The 18,952-nt window shown below is 39.4% G+C and overlaps 3 protein-coding genes across 3 annotated transcripts; all 3 read left to right on the top strand.

Moving 5' to 3' along the window:
* The first annotated feature begins 14,311 nt into the window (after positions 1-14,311).
* On the top strand, positions 14,312-16,204 carry LOC141588135 (putative mitochondrial protein AtMg00860). Its single transcript, XM_074409588.1, has 2 exons — positions 14,312-14,386; positions 15,776-16,204. Exons 1-2 carry the CDS (start codon positions 14,312-14,314, stop codon positions 16,202-16,204), a joined length of 504 nt encoding a protein of 167 aa, XP_074265689.1.
* Positions 16,205-16,446: 242 nt separating this feature from the next.
* On the top strand, positions 16,447-17,207 carry LOC141588134 (uncharacterized). Its single transcript, XM_074409587.1, has 2 exons — positions 16,447-16,863; positions 17,097-17,207. Exons 1-2 carry the CDS (start codon positions 16,447-16,449, stop codon positions 17,205-17,207), a joined length of 528 nt encoding a protein of 175 aa, XP_074265688.1.
* A 441-nt stretch (positions 17,208-17,648) lies between these two features.
* LOC141588133 (uncharacterized) lies at positions 17,649-18,041 on the top strand. The gene has a single exon (XM_074409586.1). The coding sequence runs from the start codon at positions 17,649-17,651 to the stop codon at positions 18,039-18,041; it is 393 nt and encodes a 130-aa protein (XP_074265687.1).
* The last annotated feature ends 911 nt before the right edge of the window (positions 18,042-18,952 follow it).

Raw genomic sequence — 18,952 nt, 5'->3', positions numbered from 1 at the left:
CCCTTTACCCCGTTTGGCCTCGTGACTTGCACTACCTCGAGGGAGAGAGGTTAATGAGTCTGGATGCCATGCTTTCTCAGCATTGGCTGACCCCAGACTACCAGACATTGAAGATAGACGGTTCCTTGTCTGTGGACCTACCTTGTGACACTCTCCCCCGTCTAGACCCCTTGCCTAATGTGGCTAGGGGCGACCGACTACCACCTCTACCGGACTACCACCTTCCACTCCAACCACCTCCTACTGTACCCGCCGCCAAGAAGCGGCGTAGACATGAGACTGGAGAGGGGTCCACACCTTCAGGGAGTACCCAGCCTTCCACGGCTACTCCCATCCCGACCCCTACTCCCACTCCTACTCCTGCACCACCCACCGACCAGACACAGGCACTGCCGATTCTACCGGATACTTTCGTGCCACCTCTACCCTTTGTGGCGTCCGCGGTCATGGACCAAGGGCACCGTGACGGTTTGTTGATTGCCATTGCAGAGCGACAGGCTCGTATGGAGAGGGACATAGCTCTTGCCTTGCACCCTCTGTACGAGTACCATTTGAGGCGACACCGTCCGATTCCAGAGGGTTCGCCACACCTTTCCTTTTACCGGTACCCAGCTGGGGGGTATCCGGAGTCTAAGGAGGAGGACGAGGACGAGGACCCAGCGGTGGCTGCAGAGAGAGCTCGAGCTGAGCAGAGGAGGAGGAGGATCCGGAGTTCACGGTGGTGGACGACGGCGACGAGGAGGCTGATGAGTAGCTACTGGTCTACTCACTTCCCCAGTTTTCTGGTTGGTTTGGGGAAGTTCGCGTTTTGTATGTATCTCTTACTCTTTTATTTTTGTCTCCTTTTTATTTTATTTTATTGTTTTTATTCTTTATTGGTTGTATATTCCCGTTCCCCTGTATATATCTGCTGGTGTATGCTGGAGGACAACGAGGGCATTGTCCGTTTTGGTTTGGGGAGGGTATTGCATCCTTTTGAGTCTGCATTTGCATTTGTTTTGCATTCACGTTTATTTATTTCAGCTTGCATTGTTGTTTATTTCATTGAAAAAATTCAAAAAAACCAAAAAAATTAGAAAATTTCAAAAATCCAAAAATATTCACGTTTATTTTTGTATATAGGTTGAGTCGGAACGGTAGATTTCCGTGATGATACTGCACTATAACTTGTCATTTTACTTGAGCCTTGCACTTCTTTTGATAGTTATTAGCTTTGTCATATGCATAGTCTAGAGTTTCTGTTCAAATATAGCTGACTGTTTAGACTTGACCTGTAAATTGGCAAATTACTCAATAAATTATGAGTTTTAGAGCCCATAACTGGTGACATTCATGACCGATTCATTAGGAATTGAGAGTAGTACTCCTTGCATAGCATGTTTATCATTTTTGCACTTTTATGACATTCAATTTCTTGTCAAATGCACATATTCGGGTTTGTGGTTGGTGTCACATGCAGGGAGGTGCTTGAAAATTTTCCCCTTTTCTTATATTTTTCACCCATTTAGCTCCACTTTAGCCAAAACTAACCCTTTTGACCCATTAGCTACATCCCAAACTGAGCCTGCCTAGTCAAGCTAGTTAGTATGTCTTTTGTGGTATGATTTTCTGGTCGTAGTTTGGCCCGTATCTTTTGTATGGAGTTGGTGAAAATAATGGAACGAGGAAAGGAAAAGAAAGAAAAAAAAAGATTGAAAAAGAAAAAAAGGAAGAAAACGTGAAAGGAAAAAAAAATGAAAAAAAAAGAAGCTGAAAACGTGAAATAGAAAAGGAAAAGAAAAAAAAAGTTGAAAAAAAGAGATTTGATTTGTTTGATTTGGTTCATTTAGACGGTATTAAAAAAGGGAATTTTGTGACCGTCTGACTCCTCCATTCTTATTCCATATTTTTGAGGAGATTGTGTTTGAGTTTAGTGAGCTGTGTGCCAAATGAAGGGCACTTGTACTTATTTTTTCAGTCAGTTGAGATTCGGATGGTTTATTATGGTCCTGATAGGAACTAGCTTGACGCTTTTACCTCCACATTTCCATAACACTACAAAAAGAATTAAAACAGGCGACCGATTTTGGCGACTGAAATCAGTCGCTAAAATCAATTTGGCGACTGATTTCAGTCGCCAAACGTCAGTCGCACACTTTAGTCGCCTTTTCTAATTTTGGCGACTAATGTCGGTCGCCAAATGACAAAAATAGCGACTGAAATGGTAGTCGCCAAATTGGCGACTGATTAGAGGTAGTCGCCAAATTGGCGACTGAATTTCAGTCGCTAAATTTGTTTTTAGTCGCCAAATTTGGGTGACGTAGCCAATATCACTGAGCAAATTTGGCGACTGAATTTGGGATTTGGCGACTGAAATTCAGTCGCCATGTTGGCGACTACCCTAAATCAGTCGCCAATTTGGCGACTGAATTTCAGTCGCCAAATCCCTTTTTCAGTCGCCAAAGCCACTGTATGTTTTGGTGGTTTTTTTTGTTTTCATTGCTAGCCAAATATTTACAACCTGCATACAAATCGATGTTCCACAACGCCATACATCCCAAATTTCAACACACACAACACCATACATTACAACCCAACACCACCCATTTTCTCAAACTTCATTTCATATATTGAAAATGAAAGTTTTACAAGCTAAGCTATTCTAAAGTTCAAGTCTAAAGTTCAAGTTTTACAAGCTTACATGCTAAAATCATCTTACTTGGAAGCCAACACCGGCTCCACTCCCACCTCTTGGACCATGCGGATCATTTGGATCGTAGTTGGGTCCAGGTCCGGGGTTACAACCTTTCCACCAATTCTCAAACATTGCCATTCTTTCCTTCATTTGGCGGAATTCTTCATCACGTTTGGCATCACGTTCATCACGCTCTCTTACTTGAGCTTGAAGTTGACTAATAATTCCCGGTTGATACGTGGTGCTGGGAATTGTTGAAGTCGATCTTCTACGCGTTTTCTCATAGAAAGCCGGTGTTGAACTTCCGGTACCATGCACGTGCCCTTTCTTGAAGCCATTCACCAACTCATACCATATGTCATTATCCGGTTTTTCTGGATTGGCGGCTTTTTCTTGTTCAAATGCATCCTACAATATTAAACAAATGGTTGTAAGTTAATATGGTAACCACCTTATATACGACATTTTAAAAGAGAATAAATTAACAAAAATTAAGTGTTAGGGAAAACTTACATATAATTGCTTGTCTTTTGGCTTAGTCCAACTTCTAACCCCTTTGTGGTCAACCCGGAATGCGTGTCCGAGAAACAGGTTCGATGTCACCGTCGCAATCGGCTTTGACTTCTTCTTTCCTTTCTGAAATGAAAAAAAAAACATACATGTTAGAAAATCAACAAAAAATCTAACATAAAATAAGCATGTTGCATTGAAAACCAAAAAAAGTGTGAAATAATAGACAAACTTACACCCAATACACGATCCCAGAACAATCGTGATCCCCCGTAATGAGTAGGCTCGTTCACGGCATCTTCCTTTCCTTCTTTTTTGTTGAGGGATGCTTGCTTTGACTTCTTCTGAAAAGCTTCACTTTTGGTATGCTTTATTAAGCCTTCATACTTCTCACCTACAATTACACATATGAAATCATAACTAATAAGTTACTGATATTATTTATAATATAAGAGAGTATATGCTAATTAATACAAATAACAAAACAAGTTAATTAAATACCTTTCATGTGCTCTGGCTCCTTCGGCGCGCGATCGTCTTCCGTCACGTCCCGATATCGTCGAGTACCGACGTCATTGTACCTGTTACGGACATTCTGTTCTTGAGACGGTGACCAAGCAAATGATAGCTACAAAAAAAAAAAGGCGACAAAATTTCATATCAGTATAAAATAAAAGTCTAACCTTGGTTCTTAAAAAATTTATCAAAATTAATTATTTGGTTTCTAAAACAAAGAACTACGGAAAATATATACCCGAAAGTTATTGAACCATGCCTCTTTTTGTGCATTAGAAGCTTGTGTCCACGATGTAGGAATTGGACCCACGAAATTAGTCTTCGTGCTTTTCGTGACACCTCGTACCACGCAATCGTCCATAAACCTGCATTTATTTTGAACATGTAAAATTAGAAACAATTATTATTTTACAAAAATAATAATAATAATAATAATAATAATAATAATAATAATAATAATAATAATAATAATAATAATAATAATAATAATAATAATAATAATAATAATAATAGTAGACTAATAAAGAATAAGACTTACCATAATCCCGTCGGCTCAAGAATCATCCGATGATCCGAAGTGTACCGTATCGGCACCCGTGATGGCTCGTCGGTAGCGTCAGTCTCCTCACCGTCACCGTCACCGTCTGTCTGCATCGGATCCTCACGCACAAACTCCTCCTCCTCCGCACGCGTACTCTGTCCAGAACTAGAACCTGAGAAGCCTCCACGCTTCCTACCTCGACCTGCTCCAGCCATCTGCAGTAATACAAATAAAAATTAACACAAATAATGATAAATGAAAATTATACGGACTTCTAAATTTTAATTATTTACTCTTGAGGAATACAAAATTATACCAATTTAATCATACTCATCATCGTCGTCGTCCTCCTCCTCATCCTCATCCTCATCATCGTCATCATCATCATCATCATAATCATCTTCATCTCCAAACCCCTCGTCCTTCATCGTCCTTTTCTCCTCCTCCCTTCTCCTCCTCTCCCCCCCTCCTCTCCTCCTCTTCTTCCCTTCTCTCCTCCTCCTCCGCCTCATCCTCCCCCGGCAGTCTCTCTTCCACATCATAATATTCTTCCTCTTCCATGTCTTCACCATCTTTATTCTCATGCTCATAGTTGATTTCATTGGGTGGAGACAAAAGTGTTTCATTTGAAACGTTTTCTTCTTGGAAAAAAGTTGTATCAGCTTGTGACCGTGACTTTGTCTTAAAGATTGCACACCATGCATTTTGATTTCTATCATTTGTTGTGCTTGGATAAGTAGCAAAATACACTTGATGAGCCTGATGTGCAAGTATAAATGGATCATACTTAGAGTATGTTCTAGTACAATTCACTTCTACAAGCTTGTATTGTTCATGTACTCTCATTCTAGCCACAGAATTATCCTTCCAGTCAACCTTGAATAAGACAGTTTTATAAGCTCGGTCACGTCCATTATAACTAATTTCAAAGATATCTTCAACTATACCATAGTATTCGTTGTTATCAAGAGAAGAAATAGTAACCCCCCAATTGCACCTAGCCTTACCTTTACCGTGGTTGAATGTTTGAAAATTAAACCCATTAACCAAGTATCGATTCCACGTTCTTACCATTTTTGAAGGACCAAAAGCCAAACTTCTTATCAAATCATCTTGAATATTCAACTCAATTACATGTTTCTGAAACCATGATGGAAATTGGTCCTCATGTTTGTCCCAAACATCATCCTTACTTATATTAGGATTCCTCTGAATGAAATCATTAACAAACTATGTTTCGTATAACTCCAAGAGGTCACAATTAGATAGCACGTAAAGGTGGGCACGATTATACTCCTTATCATCCAAATATCTTGTTTGCCCCTTTGATGAACACCCTTCATCATCTTGAGTTTGAAAAAATTCGGGTAAACTTCTGTCTATTTCATCCGGTTTCTCAACATTCAAGTTTTTTGCTTTGGTTTCTATATGTTTTTCAAAGTAAAGAGAACAAAAGTTTGCAATCTCTTCCGTTAAATAAGCATTGCATATAGAACCTTCCACCCTAGCTTTATTACCAATTTTTTTCTTCAAATGATTAAGAAACCTATAAAAGTTAATGATGAGTTTTATTAATAATAAAGTTAACATATAATAAATAGATTAGTTATTATTATTAATTTTAATTTAAAAGTAGCTAGATTATCTTAATTACCTTTCAAATGGATACATCCACCTATATTGGACGGGTCCCCCAACTTTGGCTTCATATGTCAAATGAACCGGTAGATGCTCCATGGAGTTAAAAAATGCAGGAGGAAAGATCATTTCAAGCTTACATAATATCTGTGGTATTTGCTCTTCCAGACGAATCATGTCATCAACACATATTGAAGAGGCACATAAATCTCGGAAGAATTGACTAATCTCAACAACTGCATTCCAAACGTTTGTCGGCACGAGGTGTTTCAAAGCAACGGGTAATAATCGCTCCATGAATACATGACAATCATGACTTTTCAAGCCTTGCAACTTCAGCTTCTTAAGATCAACACATCGACTAAAATATGATGCATACCCATTAGGAAACTTCAAATTTTGTAACCACTCACACAATACCTTTCTCTTAGCTTTGTCGAGAGTGAAAATGGATGTTGGCTTAGACCCGTCGCCGCGAATGTGTAATTTGGGACGATGACAAAATTTCTGCAAATCTTTTCTAGAAGCAATGCTATCACATTTTTCACCTTCTACATCCATGATCATGTCAATTAGTTGCTCAAAGAAATTCTTTTCTATGTGCATTACATCCAAATTATGTCTTATCAACATTGTCATCCAATAAGGAAGGTCCCAAAGAATGCTTCTTTTAAACCAACCGTTTTTCTGCTTTTTCAATTCTTTAAATTCTTCCTCGGTACCATCAATAGGGGATGGTAAATCACATACCGTCTTCCATATCTCATCCCCAGGCACTCGTTTCGGAGGGGCATCAAGCACCTCTTTACCTTTTGTGAAAGCTTTCTTGTTCCTCCTATGTGGATTTCCCTCTCGTAAGAAGCATCTATGACAATCAAACCAGCTTATTTTCTTGCTATTGAGAAGCCAAAATGCTTTACTTTCCTCCATGCAACAAGGACATGCTTTTTATCCTTGTGTAGACCACCCAGATAGCATACCATAGGCGGGAAAATCATTTATTGTCCACAAAAGGGAAGCTTTAAGTTGAAAATTTTGTTTTTTAGACACATCATAAGTTTCCACCCCAACTTCCCACAAATATTTCAACTCCTCCACCAATGGTTGTAAATAAACATCCAAATTACATTTCGGGCTTTTTGGTCCGGGAACAATAAGTGACAAGAAGATAAATGGTCTTTTCATACATAACCAAGGTGGTAAGTTATATGGTGTGACCATAACGGGCCAACAAGAATACTTCCTCCCAAAATTACCAAAAGGATCAAATCCATCCGTACACAAGCCAAGTCGTACATTGCGGGGTTCCTTTGCAAAATCAGGATACATCTGATCAAATCGTTTCCATTCTTCCCCATCACTAGGATGACTCATCTTCCCTGGAGCACGTGGGTTTTCTTTGTGCCATCTCATTTGTTCGGCAATGTTTTTGGTGGCATAGATTCTTTGAAGTCTTGGTGCGAGAGGAAAGTAAAACAATTGGTTACATGCTATTGGTTTCTTACTCTTTTTGGCCCTCTTACTACCGTTGCCTTTTTTCAACACCAAAACTGTATCTCCTTCACTTGTCTCATATCTATCCGCCCAACAATCTTTACATTTGTCAAGCAAAGCATCATCTTTCCAAAATAGCATACATCCTTCAGGACATGCATCAATCTTTTCATGCGGTAACTGAAGACCTTTAACTACTTTTTTGGTAGTATAGAAACTTCGGGTCATGATATTATCATCGGGGAAAGATTCCTCAAGGAACGAGGCAATGCCATCAACAGCAACAAATGGCATATTAAACTCACATTTCAAGGTAACTAGCCTAGAAGCGGCTTGTAACAATGTCATTTTGCTTCTTCATACAAGGGTTTTTCTGAGGCTTTTAACATGTCAAGAAAGGCTTTTGCTTGTGGGTGTGGCGGTTGTTCTTCAGAAATGGTTGTATGGTCATCACTATTAAAAATAGTGGAATCCATAGCATCAACAACCATCTCTCTATATGGGTTCTCATCATTTTGTATTTGTTGGGTGTGAGTTTGTTCATGAATTGGAGAATATGCTTCTCCATGTGAAATCCAATTGTAATAATTTGGCTTAAACCCGTTTATAATGAGATGTTCTTCTACTACAATGTCAAGCTGGTATTTCAGGTTTTTGCATTTGGCACAAGGACACCTAAGTTTTTTGTCTACCAAGTCATATTCATCTTGTTGTTTAGCAAATTCAATAAACTCGCTAACACCCTTTATAAATCTAGCGGTAAGACGTCTTTTCTTATTGGAATGGTCTAATCTTCCTTCATACATTCATGAACGTTCCAATCTCTTCATTTTAATCTAAAGAAGACCCCACAATAATTTAAACATTTTTAAAAAATAACAATAATATTACATACAAAATTTAAACATTATACTCCACATTATACAATAAACATATGAAAACAATATATAAATATTGTCAATAAGTAATCCATCTTCGAATGGGGTCCTTATCACTCCAACCTAAACCCGTCAATGTATGTTTCAAGTCACTAGCAAACACACTTGTAATTTATTAATGAGGAAAAATTCGGCAAAATTCCCTTGATTCTCCAAATACACATCTATGTAGAATAACTAATTACTCCACATATACATGTATTCGGAGAACATTAAAGGGATCGCCACCAAACTCATTCCTCATTAATAAATCACAAGTACGTGTTTACTACCTAAATGACTTGAAACGTATAAAGACAAATCCCAAAATGGGGACTATTCAAGAATTACTCCTAATAAGTAATTCTTGAACGGGTACTAAGTCAACATCAAATAAAACAACAACACAATCAAGTACTAAATTAATTAAGTCAATCAATAGCACAATTCAACCACATAATAAAGGTTTCTATCCTAAAGTCCGTAGCATAATTTGAACTAAAATTAGTAAATTTAAAAGGTAACTGGTAAGAGGAGGTTACCTAATCAAGTAAAAGCAAAAATGAAAAGAAAACAAGAAGCAACAGCTACCGCGTACGGTGGTGCCTAGCAAACAAGGTGACAACCCCCGAAAAGAGAAAAGAAAAACAAAAAAAACAAGGTTATTCAACCTCAATTCATCAATAACATGAATTATCAAACTAAATTTATCAAAATCAAGTCTTAAAGAAGGTTCCACTTAGCTAATAGCTAATTTCTCTTAATCCAAAAGATGGTTCCACTTAGCTAATTCCATTAATGCAAAAGACGGTTTCACTTAGCTTAATATTAATAATAATACGACGGTTTCACTTAACTTAGTAATAATAATAATATTATTAATTAAGATGGTTCCACTTAGCTTAATACTAATGATAATGAGACGGTTTCACTTAGCTACCAACACCAAACACCACCCCACGACCTACCCCACCCACGCCCACCACGGCCCACCCACAGCCGAACCGCCACCCACCGAACCACCCTCACCCATAACCCTAAACCGAGACAAAAACCCCTTAATCGTTCCCTTTTCATTCAAACACAAATTAAACTAAATCTAACTACAAATTAAACTAAATCTAACTACAAATTAATCTAACATACTAACTACAACTAAATCTAACCAACTAACCACAAATTAATCAAACTAACTACAAATTAATCTAACAAATTAAACTGAAATTAAACAAAAAAAACTAACCTAATTAAAGAGGGTGGATGTGGCGGTGGAAATGGCGGTGGAAGGTGGTTGTGTGGTGTTGTTCGTTGGTGTCGCCGCCGCTGTTTCGTCGCTCGTCCTTTTTTTTTTGTTTCGTAAGGAGTAAAGTAGGAGAGATGAGCGCTGGTTTGTATAAAAAAATTTGGCGACTGAAATTCATTTTGGCGACTGAATTTCAGTCGCCAAATTGGCGACTACCCATAAATCAGTCGCCGAATTTAAAATTTCGGTCGCCACGTTTGATTCCCTTTTTAAAAAAGTCAGTCGCCAGATTGGCGACTGATTTCAGTCGCCAATTTGAAAATCAGTCGCCAATTTGGCGACTACTTCTTTCAGTCGCCAAATTTCGGTCGCCTGTTTCAGTTTTTCTAGTAGTGTAACTTGTTTACCTTTTCTCACCTGAACCTCACTATTCCCATATTATTTTTAAGCCCTTGGCTGTGACGGACATTATTGGTTGGAGTGTGTGCATTAGTACTTGAATTGTATTTCATTTTTGTTGCATGCATGCTATGTAGGTCGCAGTTAGGTGAGTGACTGTCTTTCCTTCTCTCTTTTACATATAACATTCACCCTTTGCTTCATGAGAGAGGAGTGACCACGTGAGAGTCCGATTTTGTTGGTCTTGCAAGGTCGATAGGTTGGCTATATTTCTAAACAGCTTATAACTCGTTTGCGTATTGACTGCTTAGCTATAACTGTTAGTTTTTGTTGCATTAAAATGGTTCAAGTAGACAAGTTAAGCTAGCTCTAAGTTTTCATTTCCGTTCCATTAGTTGCATTTTAGCTTACTCGAGGACGAGTAAAGGTTCGGTTTGGGGAGATTTGATACGTGCCTATTGTATAGTCTTTTTAGCCTATTTCAGCACGTATTTCCATGCATTTTTATACTGTTTATATAGTATTTTGCCCCGAATTGGCTACTTTGGTTCGTTTTGTCCATTTTGTAGAAATGAACGCGAAAGTAGTGGAATCGTACCATTTTTCGTCCTTTTTGCATTCATTTAGAGGAGACGGGATTTTCCAGAGTGAGATACTGCATTGGAATGCGTGAAGGCACGGATTACGAGGCAGTCGGCGTGGAATTGAGCTGATTTGAAGACAAAAGACTCGATCGAGTAGTTTTACCACTCGATCGAGTGGTTTTTATGGTTCCAGTTGGTCGATCGAGTAGTTTTCTACTCGATCCAGAAGTGCTGAAAGAGAGGTTACTCGATCGAGTAACTATTCTACTCGATCGAGTAGATTATGCTGAGTTCTGTTCGATCGAGTGGTTTTATTCCACTCGATCGAGTGGTTTCTTGGGGCGTGGGCGTTAATTAGCCCGTGAGTGTGTTTTATTTGTTGGGCTTAGTTATTTCTATTTAAGCTTTACGTTACTACGTCATTATATATCAAACTTTTATCTATTATTCTTAGCTTTCACAGTAGAAGACTGCGTTACATTTTCCCTTTCTCTGTAACTTTGTTTCTCGGATCATTTCGCTTGGATTTTGAGTTCTTTACGCCGGATTCGTACGATTGTAATCTTTTCTTCTTCTCTTAATAATAATCAATCGTTTCTTTGCTTTAATCCTTTGTTTTACTTCGTTTATTCCTTTGCCCTAATTTACTTTTATGCAATTTGATTATAGTTTCATTATGTTTATTGCTGGTTATCTATCTGCTGTTAGTTTTGATAGTTTAAATAGCAATATGAGTAGCTAAACTTCCTTCATGTTGGGATTAGGGAATCTGCGGTAGGAATGTGACGATGTAGTAAATAGTTTAGATGTGTTAATTGTGAGACTCTGTCACCATAGCAATTTAATTATATTTTACCGACTTAGTTGAGTGCACGCTTCTGAGTCACCCTTTTAATCTGGCTAAAATTAATCCTGGATCGAAATATTGGACTAAATAGGCCTGTTATGAACAGTAGACTACCCTGAGGAGAAAGAAAGTTAAGTTAGTGGTATTTTAGGATAGAAAGTGGACCGAAAGGACCTTTCTATATCCGTCTCGCATTAATCTGTCTAAGCTGTTTACAGTTGAGTCAGTGGACTACCATAGTGAACCGAAATCCTGACATGTCCCTTCTCTATCTGATAGTTTAATCTTATTTCTCTGCCCTTACTGCTCTTGTCTTTACTTCTCTTCCCTTACACCTTTTAGTTTAGAAAACAATTCAAACAACCCCCCCCCCCCCATTTGTGACCAAATAGACGGACTTCTACAGATATCTTGCCTCTCTGAGGAGATCGACCTGACTTCCCTAGCTATATAGTTAGTTTAGTTAGTTTATTTTTGATAGGTACACGACAGACGTATCACATCACAAGCTGAAACAAACAATTTAGCATCGACAAATAAAGTGGGCCAGTAAAAATCAGATTGAAGTACCTTAGCCACGGTACGCGACGGACCGTGGTGACCACCGTAAGAAGACGAATGACATCCTTCTAAGATTGCCTTGGTCTCCCACTGCGGAATACACTGTCTGTAGAGACCGTTTGCACACTCCTTAAATAAATAAGGATCATCCCAGAAGTACTGCTTAAAATTATAAAGAAAACGCTTCTTTTGCTGATAAGAAAGGTCGGGTGGCAGCTCGCCACTGACAATGTAGTTAGCCAAATCTGCATACCATGGATCTTGGTTAGTGTTAGACAAAATAGGAAATAAGGAATCATCGGGAAAAGAATCATCAATTGGTAAAGAATCCTCTCCCTCCTGCTGCGATAATCGCGACAGATGATCTGCTACTATATTCTCTGCACCCTTCTTATCTTTGATCTGCAGATCAAATTCCTGGAGAAGAAGTATCCATCTCAGCAATCGTGGTTTAGCTTCCTTCTTAGCAAGAAGGTGTCTCAGCGCTGCATGGTCAGTAAAAACAGTAACTTCTGACCCTATTTAATAAGAACGAAATTTCTCCAGCGCATAAACCACAACTAACAGCTCCTTCTCAGTAGTGGTGTACTTCACTTGAGCCTCATCCAGGGTTCTGCTCGCATAATAGATTGCAATTAAAGCCTTGTCTTTCCGCTGGCCTAACACCGCTCATAGTGCATAATCGCTAGCATCGCACATGATCTCGAATGGCAGATCCCAGTTAGGAGGCTGAATAATCGGTGCTGAAATCAAGGCCTGCTTTAACCTATTAAAAGCAGAAAGACACTCGTTAGTAAATACAAAGGGGTCATCCTTAAGCAACAACTGTGTAAGTGGTTTAGCAATTTTTGAAAAATCCTTAATGAACCGGCGATAAAAGCCGGCATGACCAAGGAAACTCCTCACTCTTTTAACATTAACAGGAGGAGGTAATTGCTGAATCACTTTCACCTTTGCTTTATCAACCTCAATGCCCCTATCAGAAACCAAGTGCCCTAAGACAACTCCCTCGTTGACCATAAAGTGGCACTTCTCCCAGTTAAGCACAAGGTTAACCTCAATGTAGCGCTGCAACACTTTATCAAGGTTAGACAGACAATTAGCAAAATCACTTCCATAGACACTAAAATCGTCCATAAAGACCTCCATAATAGACTCTATTTACTCAGAAAATATCCCCATCATGCACCTTTGAAAGGTGGCAGCATGGGCAATACACAAACCAAATGGCATCCTGCGATAAGCAAAAACACCCTGAGGACAAGTAAAAGTAGTCTTTTCCTGATCATCTGGATGAATAGGGATCTGAAAGAACCCTTAGTATCCATCTAAATAACAGAAAAACTTATGAAAAGCTAACCTTTCTACCATCTGATCAATGAAAGGAAGGGGAAAGTGATCCTTCTTTGTGGCGGCATTTAGCTGTCTGTAATCTATGCACATCCGCCAACTAGTTACTACTCTAGTAGGTATCAATTAATTTTTATCATTCTTGACCACAGTAGTCCCTCCTTTCTTAGGAACCACCTGAACTGGACTCACCTACTTAGAATGACCAACATAGTAGATAATAAATGCATCAAGTAGCTTCATTACCTCAGCCATCACAACATCCTGCATCTTCTGGTTCAGTCTGCGCTGACCCTGTCTGCAAGGCTTGTGATCTTCCTCTAGCTCAATTTTGTGCATTCAAATATCAGGATTGATGCCCTTAATGTCATCCAATGAATAACCCATTGCTTTCCTGTTTTTCTTAAGAACAGCTAACAAAGCGGTCAGCTGATCATCATCCAATTTATCACTAACAGTGACTGGATATTGCCCTTAATGTCACCTTCCTTGATTCTCACTTGGTGGTAGCCTTGCCTTAGATCAATATTTGAAAATAATTGAGCTCCACTAAGCTCATCGAAGATGTCATCAAACCTAGGTATAGGGAATTATACTTGATGGTAATGTTGTTGATGGCTCTACTATCTGTACACATCCTCCAAGATCCATCCTTTTTGTGCACTAAAAGAGCCGGAATCGCACAAGGGCTAAGGGACTCTCTCACGAAGCCTTTGTTCATAAGCTCCCCAATTTGTTGTTGAAGTTCTTGAGTAGCCTTAGGATCACTCCTATAGGCAGCCTTGTTAGGCAAGGTGGCACCCGGAATAAAGTCAATTTGATGCTCAATGCCTCTAAGGGGAGGAAAGCCACTTGGAAGCTTATTTGGGAACACATCCCTATAGGACTTAAGAAGCTCTTGGACCTCATTAGGAAGGGATAATTCATGCCCTCTAAACACATCTTTTGTAATAAGAACATAGATATCCTCTTCACCCTTCAACTCTTGTAGCATCTCGACCTCATTGATCAATAACACCTCTCTTGATGGCTCAGTCATGGACGGTGGTGTGGTGGATTTAAGGGCTGGTGGAACATGGGCTAAGATGATCTTTCTTGTACCAAATTTAAAGGTATAGGTGTTGTCTTTCCCATGGTGAACCGAGTCCCTATCAAACTCCCATGGCCTGCCAAGAAGGAGGCGGCAAGCGTCCATGGGGAGGACATCACAAAGAGCTTCATTCGAATAGTTCTTGCCAATGGAGAAGGACACTAGGCATTGCTTATCCACCCTAACTCAGCCCCTTTGTTGAGCCACCTCAATTTATAAGGATTAGGTTGGTCTTGTGTAGGCAAGGATAGCTTCTTAACAAGAGTACTAGAGGCTACATTGGTGCAACTCCCTCCATCAATGATAAGATTGCAAACCCTTTCCTTAATGGTGAACCTAGACCTAAAGATTTGTTGTCTTTGTTCCATTTCCAAGGGTTGGGGTTGGGTATGCATCACTCTCCAAGTAACCAAGCTAAGGCCTGCATCCGGCATCACCAAATCAGTCTCCTCTTGACCCGAGCCTTCCTTATCCTCATCACACACAAGGATCTCATCATCACTCCAATGAACCACTTCAAAGCTACTAAGGGCTCTCTTGGTTGGACATTCTTTAGCAAAATGACCATAACTTTGGCATTGGTAACATTTATTGAGGGGTATGGTTTTTCTTTGTGAGGTTTCGGGTGCTTTACCTTTGTCACCAAATCTATAAATCTTTTGTTCGGGTTTCTCATTAAGCTCACATTGCAAAGTAAGTTGCTCAAAATCCCTAATATAGGACTCAATTGGTTGATGGTCTTGTTTAAGTTGGGTGAGCCTAATGAACATGTCTTGTGTGTAGTCTTTAGGTATAAACTTCTCATTAAGCTTCTTTTTCAATTTTAACCAAGATTTAATAGGTTCTTTCCCATCCCTCCTCCTTTGATTTTTGTAAGTTCTCATACCAAAGGGGGGCATAGCCTTTGAGTTTCAAGATTGCAACTTTAAAAGCTTTGTCATCCGAATAATCTTTAAACTTAAAGACTCTTTCTATGGTCCTAAACCAATCTAACAAATTCTCGGGTTTTAAGATACCATAAACATCAGGAATTTCTATCTTTAAATCCTTGTTGTGCTCTTCTTGAAATGCCTCGGCCATGGAATCCTCCGAATTTGAAAATGGCTCTTCATCAAGGACACCTTGACCACTTCCTTTCCCCATGAGGCCACGGCCTCTACCTCTGCCACGAGGTGGTCTCCCATCTATTGTTGGTGTTGGAATGTTAGCCATTATAGTGTTGAAAGAATCTAGCAACAAGTCACATTTTTCAGAAAGTTGAGTCGATATGGACACTACGAGTTTGTGGTCATGCCTTTTAGGTTAATGCACTGGCAGTGTTTATTGACCTTATAAACCGGGTATTTAGTCCTATCTTGACCAATTCGTCATTATCTTTATTGATGACACTTTGGTATACTCTAAAAACAAGGAAGAGCATGCGGAGCACCTGAGAGTTGTACTGCAAACTCTAAGGGATAATCAGCTATATGCTAAGTTGAGAAAGTGTGAATTCTGGTTAGAGAAGGTTGCCTTTTTGGGGCATGTTGTATCCAAAGAAGGGGTTTTTGTTGATCCTAGTAAGATTGAAGCCGTGTCTATATGGGAAGCACCAAAGAATGTTGCGGAAGTGAGAAGCTTTCTGGGTCTAGATGGTTACTATAGGAGGTTTGTGAAATATTTTTCAAAGATAATTAAACCGTTGACTGCTTTAATGAGGAAAGAAAACAAGTTTACTTCTTGGGATGAGGCTTCTGCAACAACATTCCTGAAACTGAAAGATCGTCTGACTACGACGCCTATTTTAACTTTCTCTGAAGGAAGTGAAAATTTTGAGGTGTATACTGATGCAGAATGGTAAAGTTATCGCGTATGCCTTGCCACAACTGAAGCCTTATGAAGAAAACTATCCAACTCATGATCTAGAATTGGGAGCTGTGGTTTTTGCATTAAAGCCGTAGAGAAACTAATTGTATGGCGCTACCTTCAAGTTATTTTCTAACCATAAGAGCTTGAAATACATTTATACACAGAAAGAACTTAACATGAGAGAGAGGTGGTGGATTGAGCTGATTGGTGACTACGACATGGAGATTATGTATCATGAGGGTAAAGCATGTGGTAGTGGATGCATTAAGCAGGAAATCAGTACATACTTTATGTATGGCTATGTCACAAGTCAAGCTACGAGATGAAGTTGAAAAGATTGGTATTTCCATGATCAGAAAGGGGGATGTGGTAAGTGATCTGACAATTGAACCAGAACTGTATGCGGAGATTCGTGACAAGCAGGGTGTTGATTCCAGACTGGCTAGTTGGCATGCTAGTGTTGAGAAAGGGGAACCATCAAGGTTCCAAATTCATGTAGATGGAAGCTTAAGGTTCAAAGGCAGATGGTGTGTACCAGATGATGAAGAGCTAAAACGGAATATTTTGACTCAGGCATATAATACTCCTTATTTTGTGCATCGAGAGGAGATAGGCTATGTAAAGACCTTAAGAAAACCTTCTGGTAGCCGGGTATGAAGAAAGAGGTGGCAGAGTTCATAGCTTGATGCTTGACCTGTCAACGAGTCAAAAGGGGAGCATAAAAGACCGCAAGGTAAGGTGCAATCCTTAGATGTGCCAGAGTGGAAGTGGGAAAGCATTTCCAAGGACTTTATTGTTGGTTTGCCTCGTACTCAGAAGGGGAATAACATGATATAGGTAATAGTAAACTTCTTACTAAGTTTGCTCACTTTATACCAATGAAGGATATTTGGAGCAAAGCAGAGTTAGCCAAGGCTTATTGCATGAATGTGGTGAAACTACATGGGGTGCCTAAGGATATTATATCTGATAGAGACTCGAGATTTATTTCGTGATTTTGGCAAGAGTTACAGAGTGCTATGGGTACTAAATTGAAGATGAATACTGCTTTTCATCGAGCTACAAATAGGCAAACTGAACGAACTATCTAGACTTTAGAAGATATGTTAAGGGCTTGTGTACTAGAATTTGGTGGATCTTGGGAGGAGAGATTGGACTTGATAGAGTTTTCATATAATAACAGCTATCATGCTAGTATCGGGATGGCACCGTTTGAGTCTTTGTATGGGAGGAAATGCATAAGTCCTATGTGTTTGGATGATGTGACTGACTCAATGGTTTTGGGACCTCAGATGATACGGGAGATGGTGGAACAAGTGCATATTATTCGCCAGAAAATGAGAGCTGCACAAGACCGTCAAAAGAGTTAAGCTTATTTGAAAAGTAGTGACATAGAATTCTCAGTTGGGGACAAGATTTTGCTAAAGGTGTCACCTATGAAAGGTGTCATGCGATTTGGGAAGAGAGACAAGTTGAGTCAGAAGTATATAGGACTGTATGAGATTCTAGATAGGGTTGGAGAAGTAGCTTACCGTATGACGTTACCTCCAGCTCTAGATAGAGTTCATAACATGTTTCATATGTCACAGCTGAGGAAGTGTCTGAGTGATTCCTCTCACATACTCAAGCCAGAAGTAGTGGGGGTGGATGAATCATTGAGTTATGTGGAAGTTGCTAAAGAAATCCTCGACAAAAAGGTGCGCAAAACGAGGAATAGAGAAACTTTGCTAGTGAAAGTCTTATGGTCTAACCATAATGTCGAGGAAGCCACATGGGAGGTAGAAGATAAGATGAAAGAGAACTATCCACATCTATCTGATCAGGTATGAGTTAGGTTACGGGGACGTAACCTTCTTTTTAGGGGGATAGTATGTGACAAACCGGGTTTTATGTGAATTATCGAGTATATACATTAGTTTCATATGGGTTTTAGTTAACTTTTATCGTGTATTGGTATGGGTTGTGTTAGTTGGGTGCTCGAACTTCGGGACGAAGTTTATTTTAGGGGGGGAAGACTGTAATACCCCGATATTTTATACATATAATTGCGTAATTTATGAGTAATTCATAAGTATATATACTATGGTTTGTGTGTATGAGTCTTGGGATATCGTTTCATGAGCTAGATAGGGTGTGTAGAGGCTTGGTTTAGCGAGGGAGAGGGAGTGTCGACCGACTTTATGCGTGGTGATGTGTTGTTACATGACACATTGCACAATTAAGGGGGAAATGGAGTTCAGTTGTGGTCCGGTTTAAAACTCGTCGTCAAAAGCTACCAACCAAAACAATATTTATAACTTCACAAACTACTCTTAGTAAAGAGGTAAGTAAAGGTCGAATCCCAAGGGACGGGTATTGATGTAGGATTCTCAATTGTAAATAGCTATGTCTTAGGGTGTCACAATTTGGGTTGAGATGATGTGTAATCTAAACTAATCAACAAAATGAGAGTAAAGTAATGAAAGCAAAGCAAAGCAATTAAAAAGGGGTTTGTAAACAAATGATTAAAGGCACTGGGGTGTCATGGGTTCATAGGGGATTCATGGGAGTTGATCATACAAACATGTTCTCAATTAGATGCAAGCACTTATTGTTGTGATGGGATCGAGTTAGTGTATATCTTACAATCCCCAAGAAGGTTTGGGTCCCGGAGCCAAATCGATTAGATTGTACAACACCTACAAGTCGACTTAATCCTTCCTATTCAATTTTATGCATGGTCTAATGAGGCTCGAGTTGG

The sequence above is a fragment of the Silene latifolia genome, chromosome 6 (genome assembly GCF_048544455.1).
Source record: "Silene latifolia isolate original U9 population chromosome 6, ASM4854445v1, whole genome shotgun sequence".
In the NCBI taxonomy this organism is placed as follows: domain Eukaryota; kingdom Viridiplantae; phylum Streptophyta; class Magnoliopsida; order Caryophyllales; family Caryophyllaceae; genus Silene; species Silene latifolia.
This window is presented reverse-complemented; position numbering and strand designations above follow the sequence as displayed.